Here is a 7597-nt window from a genome sequence, read left to right on the forward strand (position 1 = left end):
GAAGCTTGGCACACAATACAATTTGTTATTTGTTATTGTGTTGAAATGGCTAGAATTGAAAACAATAGACATATGCTTCAAATTACATACCAAGTTGCGTTTTTGAGGTTGTTTAGCGTTTTTGGCATTTTCTCGCATAAAGTGGTGCAAACATGTTTTGTTTGGGACGAAACTTGGCGCACAACACTATTTCTTATATGTTATTCTTTTGAAATTCTTAGAATCAAATAGGTAGTTATATGCTTGAAATTAATTGCTAAGTTTCATTTTTGAGTTTTTTTTTTGCGTTTTTAACACTTTGTCGAATAAAGTGGTTCAGACATGGTTTGTTTTGCACGAAACAAGGCACACAACACTATTTGGTAAATATTATTGTGTTGAAATGGTTAGACTAGAAAAAGATAGTCATATGCTTGAAATTACGTGATAAGTTGCGTTTTTAAGGATTTTTTAGCGTTCTTAGCACTTTCTCGCATAAAGTGGTTCAAACATGGTTTGTTTGCCACGATTTGTTTGCCACGAAACTAGGCATACAAAACTATTTAGTATATGTTATTGTGTTGAAATGGTTAGAATTAGTAACAATAGTCCTATGCTTGAAATTACATGCTAAGGTTCGTTTTTAAGGTTTCTTTTAGAGTTTTTGGCACTACTTGGTAAATATTATTGTGCTGAAATTGTTTGAATAAAAAAAGATAGTCATATGCTTGAAATTACGTGCTAAGCTGCGTTTTAAAGGTTTTTTTTAGCGCTTTTAGCACTTTCTCGCATAAATTGGTTCAAACTTGGTTTTTTACCACAAAACTTGGCACACAACACTATTTGGTATAGTCTATTGTTTTGAAATCGTTAGACTCAAAAAAGATAGTCATATGATTGAAACTACGTGCAATGTTATGTTTTTGAAGTTTTTTTAGCTTTTTTGGCACTTTCTCGCATAAAGTGGTTCAAACTTGGTTTGTTTGGCACGAAACTTGGCACACAATACAATTTGTTATTTGTTATTGTGTTGAAATGGTTAGAACTGAAAACAATAGACATATGCTTCAAATTACATACCAAATTGCGTTTTTGAGGTTGTTTAGCGTTTTTGGTATTTTCTCGCATAAAGTGGTGCAAACTTGTTTTGTTTGGGACGAAACTTGGCGCACAACACTATTTCTTATATGTTATTGTTTTGAAATTCTTAGAATCAAAATAGATAGTTATATGCTTGAAATTAATTGCTAAGTTGCGTTTTTGAGGTTTTTTTTTTTTTGCGTTTTTAACAATTTGTCGAATAAAGTGGTTCGAACATGGTTTGTTTTGCACGAAACAAGGCACACAACACTATTTGGTATATATTATTGTGTTGAAATGGTTAGAATCGAAAGCAATTGACATATGCATTAAATTACATGCTAAGTTGCGTTTTTTAGGTTTTTTAAGCGCTTTTTGCACTTTCTCGCATAAAGTGGTGCAAACTTGGTTTTTTTGGCCCGAAACTTGACACACAACACTATTTTGTATATGTTATTGTTTTGAAATGGTTAGAGTCAAAATAAATAGTCATATGTTTGAAATTACATGCTAAGTTGCGTTTTTGAGATTTTTTTAGCGTTTTTGGCACTTTCTCGAATAAAGTGGTTCAAACTTGGTTTGTTTGGCACGAAACAAAGCACACAACACTATTTGGTATATATTATTGTGTTGAAATGGTTACACACAAAAAAGATAGTCATATGCTTGAAATTACGAGCTAAGTTGCGTTTTAAAGGTTTTTTTAACGATTTTATCAGTTTCTCGCATAAAGTGGTTCAAACATGATTTTTTTTGCCACGAAACTAGGCATACAAAACTATTTAGTATATGTTATTGTGTTGAAATGGTTAGAATTAGAAAGAATAGTCATATGCTTGAAATTACGTGCTAAGTTTCATTTTTAAGGTTTTTTTTAGCGTTTGGGGCACATTCTTGCACAAAGTGGTTCAAACTCGGTTTGTTTGGCACGAAACATGGCCCACTACACTATTTGGTAAATATTATTGTGACTAAATGGTTAGCATTAAAAAAGATAGTCATATGCTTTAAATTACTTGCTCAGTTGCATTTTTAAAGTTTTTTTTAGCGTTTTTAGCACTTTCTCGCATGAAGTGGTTCAAACTTGGTTTTTTGCCACAAAACTTGGTGCACAACACTATTTGGTATAATCTATTGTTTTAAAATGGTTAGACTCAAAAAAGATAGTCATATGCTTGTAACTACGTGCAAAGTTACGTTTTTGAAGTTTTTTTTTTAGCATTTTTGGCACTTTCTCGCATAAAGTGGTTCAAAGTTGGTTTGTTTGGCACGAAACTTGGCACACAATACAATATGTTATATGTTATTGTGTTGAAATGGCTAGAATCGAAAACAATAGACATATGCTTGAAATTACATGCCAAGTTGCGTTTTTGAGGTTATTTAGCGTTTTTCGCATTTTCTCGCATAAAGTGGTGCAAGCTTGTTTTGTTTGGCACGAAACTTGGCACATAACACTATTTCGTATATGTTATTGTATTGAAATGAATAGAATTAAAATAGATAGTTATATGCTTGAAATTAAATATTAAGTTGCGTTTTTGAGGTTTTTTTTTTTTTTTTTTTTTTTTTTGTGTTTTTAGCACTTTGTCGAATAAAGTGGTTCAAACTTGGTTTTTTTTGCACGAAACAAGGCCCACAACACTATTTCGTATAAATCCGATAGTGGAACTGGAATAGAATTGGAAGTTTCCGGACCCTGTATTTCCATCATCCGATACTATGACTTCTCCTAGTGGTTTTATAGGCATCTATCCACACTCACTCCTTTAATGGCTATCTTAACTCACGATATTCTATGCTTTCATAGTAATGGAAAAGCTTGGAGTAAAGGAAGATTCCGACGAATCGGACTAAAAGGAATAGGTTTCCTATCCCCTAGGTGGCAGAGCAGCCTTTCTAGTTTCGAGTAGAGCTCACTTCCCCACTCGGTTCCTAATCTGTGGATTACTAAAAGACTCCCGATACCAGACATTACGCATTAGACTGATTGGACCCCTTTGGCTTGGCTATTCTGGGCCTTCTTCTATTCGTACCTGCTTCCGTTTCTGCCCCCGCCATGAAAGCTTTCTGGTCCAGGCCTCAGGCACAGACCTGAAACTTAACTGATACGCAAAACTAAATGAAGCACAAAAGTCACTAAACTGCTTTGCTTGCATGGAAGGCAATTGCTTTAGATAATCCTAATCCGGGGATTTGTTCTAGTAATGGCATAAACGTCCCGGAAAGATCAGATATGAAATCAGATCTGGTAACCAGCTGAATAAAGTCTGTCTAACTCCTTACATTGGCTAAGGAATGAATGCTGACAGAGAGAACGGACTTGATTCACCTTTGCCTATACCTGCATGTAGCAATGAAAGTAAGTAAGAACTTGTTAATAACGTAAGTCATTCCTAAATATCTAATTCTCTCCGGGTTTAAAGGGAGCTAATGGATCGACTAAAGACTCGGGGTTTGAGGGAGCGAAGTTTCCCCTTTTGGGAGATCTTTAGGATCAATACGAAGCCCGCACACAGACAGGCTAATAAAATATTATGATTACCTGCCGGCTACTGCAGTTACTAGCGTGACCAAAATAAGCCGCAAGAATCATCCCTCTTACTGCCGGGGCGACTGTTAATGGTTTAATGAATATATCCCTTTTAAGCTCTAGCAAAGCTTCCTAGTTCGATTCATTTGCTTGACCTTTTCTCTCCATAACTACAACTGCTCCTTACCTCGTTAGCTACTTCACTCTTTTGCTTTCCTCTAAAGAGTGCCATGACCCTGCCTTTCTGACTTCCGAGTCACTCGCTAGTCTTCTTGCTTTATACCCGGAACCCCAATGGGGTGGATTAGCTTCCTAACTCAATAGCTGCTAGAAGAGCTGAATCAATCCTTAACTCCTCCGCTACAGAAGGTTATATAATATCTTTTTCTAATAAGGAGTAGAGCCTTACTACATTCAATCATTCCATCGGATGCCTCTGGAATGCTCGGCTCGGGGAGCTATCAACTACAACTTCCCTGAGAGTAGAAGAGTAGCAAAAGAGCTCAAGGAGCGAAAGGTTAGACCTTAGAAAGTAAGCGAACAACATAATGAAGAAGACTGCGAAAGTATAGAAAAATCTGGGAAGAGAACAACGAGATCTCTGAAAAGGAAGAGGCAAGGAAGTAGTAAAAATGTTTAAAACAAAGGGTACAACCCGTTCTTGGGCTTAAGACTATGCGCGTCGCGTGCTCGATCTAGCAATCTTGGACAATTGTTTTGATGAACTGTCATTAAACTAAAAAAGAAAGAAGAGAAAGAACTGGGAGTTGGCGCCTGGTTGCTTGCTTACCAAGCCATCCCGGCAAGCTCCTCCAGTTCGATTATTATTCTTGACTTGACTTATTATTATAAAAATAAAAACTGCTCACTATCCAAATGAAAGACGATCGATTATCTACCCAAGAAGATAGAAAGTCCCACATACAAGAAAAGGTCACAAATAGAGTTGAACCAAGTAACATTGCAAAGGCATAATGATAGTAGGGTCGGGATATCCCCGCCCTCCGAACCGGACGTGAAGGTCTCCCCTCATCCGGCTCTCCGCAGGAGAATCTCCACTCACTGCTTCCCCTAATATCCTCCCTTTACCGCATCATGGGGGTTTACAGGAGATCCCAGAGGCTCGCTCGGAAAGGCTGCTATACTATACCTTTTGACTTAACTCTACTCTAGTAGTCACTAGACTCACTATAGTAGTCCGCCCGGCTGCTCTTGCTGAAATCATTACTCTTCATTCTCCCGTGCTCTAGCAATTGCACTCTCTAGACCACTACCATGTAGTTAGGTAGGGACAATCAATCCGTAGTGACGAGAATGACGGAATGAATGGGGATCCCTATCAATATAAAAAGAAAGAATATAGAATTAGTTACACTACCTTTCTCTCACTCAATAGATCTATCTGGTCTGATACGGTACAGTACAATACAAGATGATAGAATTCAATGGGATGGATGGTAGAAGGCTGCCTGCGCTCAAAAGCGAGAATTCACTTGTCCCCTTGTCCATAGGGACCTCGTGGCATACAACCGAAACGACTCCCGCCAGATAGCCGCCCCTTTCTTTCTTTCAGAACCTCGTGGACGGAAGAAAAAAAGGGAAGTTAAAAAACAGGGCACAGAAGGCTCGCGAAGTAGACAGCTCAGCCCCCTAACCTTGATATTCTATTAGTAAAGGGGACTCTCTCATGATCTTACGAATTGAAAGATCTAAAAAGAACGAGTTCTTTTGCTGGCCCCTCTCTCTAAACGGGCGTAAGCACTTCACTCGCTAGGGAATGAAATTTATTCACTTGCATTCTTGCTAGCACTACAAAAAGCTCCGGTCTTAACGCCCCTACTACTGCTGTGCAGCCTTTCCTCGGGTTCGTAGAGTCGGGTTTCCCGTTTACCCACAACGGAGGAGCCGCCCCCACCGGGCAGGCGGCCACGGGTCATAACGCACTCTTCGCACAACAAATCCACTTTGAAGTTGACTTATTCGCTCGGCCAATCGTCGGAATGTGTACGAGATACCATAGGGGCCCAATATCTCAATAGCACCTTTGTCTAAAGCTTCGAATGAGACTTCATACCCGAAACGCAAGAACGATCTGACTAGAAAGTCATTCAAAACTTGATCGAAGAACCAGCGTTTATTGAAGAAGCTATAGAGTCGATTACAAAAAGTACTAGTTTGAAAGACTCGTTGGAATTGATCCGCTACGGCATTTACATTATACGCAACAGAAGCACCTGAAGTACTAAACAGAATAGGTATTAGTTTGGTAATGGTTGGAGCAGCAAACTCGGATTCGGCAAGAATCTCATTTTTTGGTAAGTGTTGAAATGGTTAGACTCAAAAACGATAGTCATATGCTTGAAATTATGTGCTAAGTTTCCTTTTTATAGCGTTTTAGACATTTTCTCGCTTAAAATGGTTCAAACTTGGTTTATTTGGCACGAAACATGGCACACAGCACTATTTGGTATATTTTATTGTTTTGAAATGGTTAGAATAAAAAAAGATAGTCATATGCTTGAAATTACGTGCTAAGTTGCGTTTTTAAGGTTTTTTTTAGCCTTTTTAGCACTTTCTCGCATAAAGTGGTTCAAACTTGGTTTGTTTGAAACGATACTTGGCACACAATACAATTTTTTATATGTTATTGTGTTGAAATGGTTAGAATCAAAAACATTAGATATATGCTTTAAATTACATGCGAAATAGCGTTTTTGAGGTTGTTTAGCGTTTTTGGCATTATCTCGCATAAAGTGGTCCAAACTTGGTTTGTTTAGCACGAAACTTAGCACTCAACACTATTTGGTATATGTTATTTTTTTTGAAATGGTTAGAATCAAAATAAATGGTCATATCACATATGCTTTAAATTACAAGCTAAGTTGCGTTTTTGAGATTTTGTTTTAGCGTTTTTGGCACTTTCTCGAATAAAGTGGTTCAAACTTGGTTTGTTTTGCTCGAAACAAGGAACACAAAAATACTTGGTATATATTATTGTGTTGAAATGGTTAGAATAAAAAACGATAGTCATATGCTTGAAATTACGAGCTAAGTTGCGTTATTTAGATTTTTTGGCGTTTTTATCACTTTCTCGCATAAAGAGGTTCAAACATGGTTTGTGTGCCACTAAACTAGGCATACAAAAGAATTTAGCATATGTTATTGTGTTGAAATGGTTAGATTTAGTAACAATAGTCATATGTTTTAAATTACGTGCTAAGTTTCCTTTTTAAGGTTTTTTTCAGCGTTTGTTGCATTTTCTCGCACAAAGTGGTTCAGTTTTGGTTTGTTTGGCAAGAAACATTGCACACAACACTATTTGGTAAATAATGTTGTGCTGGATTGGTTAGAATCAAAAAAAAAAAATAGTCATAGGTTTGAAATTACGTGCTAAGTTGCATTTTAAAGGTTGTTTAGCGTTTGGAATGAAACTTGGCACACAATACAATATGTTATATATAATTGTGTTGAAATGCTTAGAATCGAAAACAGTAGTCATATGCTTGAAATTACATGCAAAGTTGCGTTTTTTAGGTTGTTTAGCGTTTTTGGCATTTTCTCGTACAAAGTGGTGCAAACTTGGTTTGTTTAGCATGAAACTTGGTACACAATACTTTTTGATATATGTTATTTTTTTGAAATGGTTAGAATCAAAATAAATAGTCATATACTTGAAATTACGTGCTAAGTAGCGTTTTTGAGGGTTTTTTTTTTAGTTTTTTTGGCACTTTCTCGAATCAAGTGGTTCGAACTTGGTTATTTGGCACGAAACAAGGAACACAACACTATTTGCTATATATTATTATGTTGAAATGGTTAGACTGAAAAACGATAGTCATATGCTTGAAATTACATTCTAAGTTGCGTTTTTAAGGTTTTTTTTAGCGTGTTTAGCACTTTCTCGCATAAAGTGGTTCAAACATGGTTTATTTGCCACGAAACTAGGCATACAAAACTATTTAGTATATGTTATTGTGTTGAAATGGTTAGAATTAGTAACAATAG

General features: G+C 36.7%; 1 protein-coding gene across 1 annotated transcript; it reads right to left on the bottom strand.

Moving 5' to 3' along the window:
* Positions 1 to 4010: 4010 nt before the first annotated feature.
* Positions 4011 to 5901, bottom strand: LOC130824986 (uncharacterized). The gene is made up of 6 exons (XM_057690012.1): positions 5880 to 5901; positions 5508 to 5826; positions 4971 to 5061; positions 4867 to 4928; positions 4462 to 4675; positions 4011 to 4193 (listed from the first exon to the last, which is right to left on the bottom strand). Exons 1-6 carry the CDS (start codon positions 5899 to 5901, stop codon positions 4011 to 4013), a joined length of 891 nt encoding a protein of 296 aa, XP_057545995.1.
* Positions 5902 to 7597: the final 1696 nt, after the last annotated feature.

Source organism: Amaranthus tricolor, chromosome 10, assembly GCF_026212465.1.
Source record: "Amaranthus tricolor cultivar Red isolate AtriRed21 chromosome 10, ASM2621246v1, whole genome shotgun sequence".
Taxonomy (NCBI): Eukaryota; Viridiplantae; Streptophyta; class Magnoliopsida; order Caryophyllales; family Amaranthaceae; genus Amaranthus; species Amaranthus tricolor.

Coding starts and splice junctions, on each gene's coding strand:
- LOC130824986 (XM_057690012.1), bottom strand. CDS start 5,901: ATGAGATTCTTGCCGAATCCGA. Junction 5,827..5,879: donor GAGATTCTTGCCGAATCCGA/GTTTGCTGCTCC, acceptor TTAGTACTTCAG/GTGCTTCTGTTGCGTATAAT. Junction 4,194..4,461: donor GATCGTCTTTCATTTGGATA/GTGAGCAGTTTT, acceptor CTTCCTTTTCAG/AGATCTCGTTGTTCTCTTCC.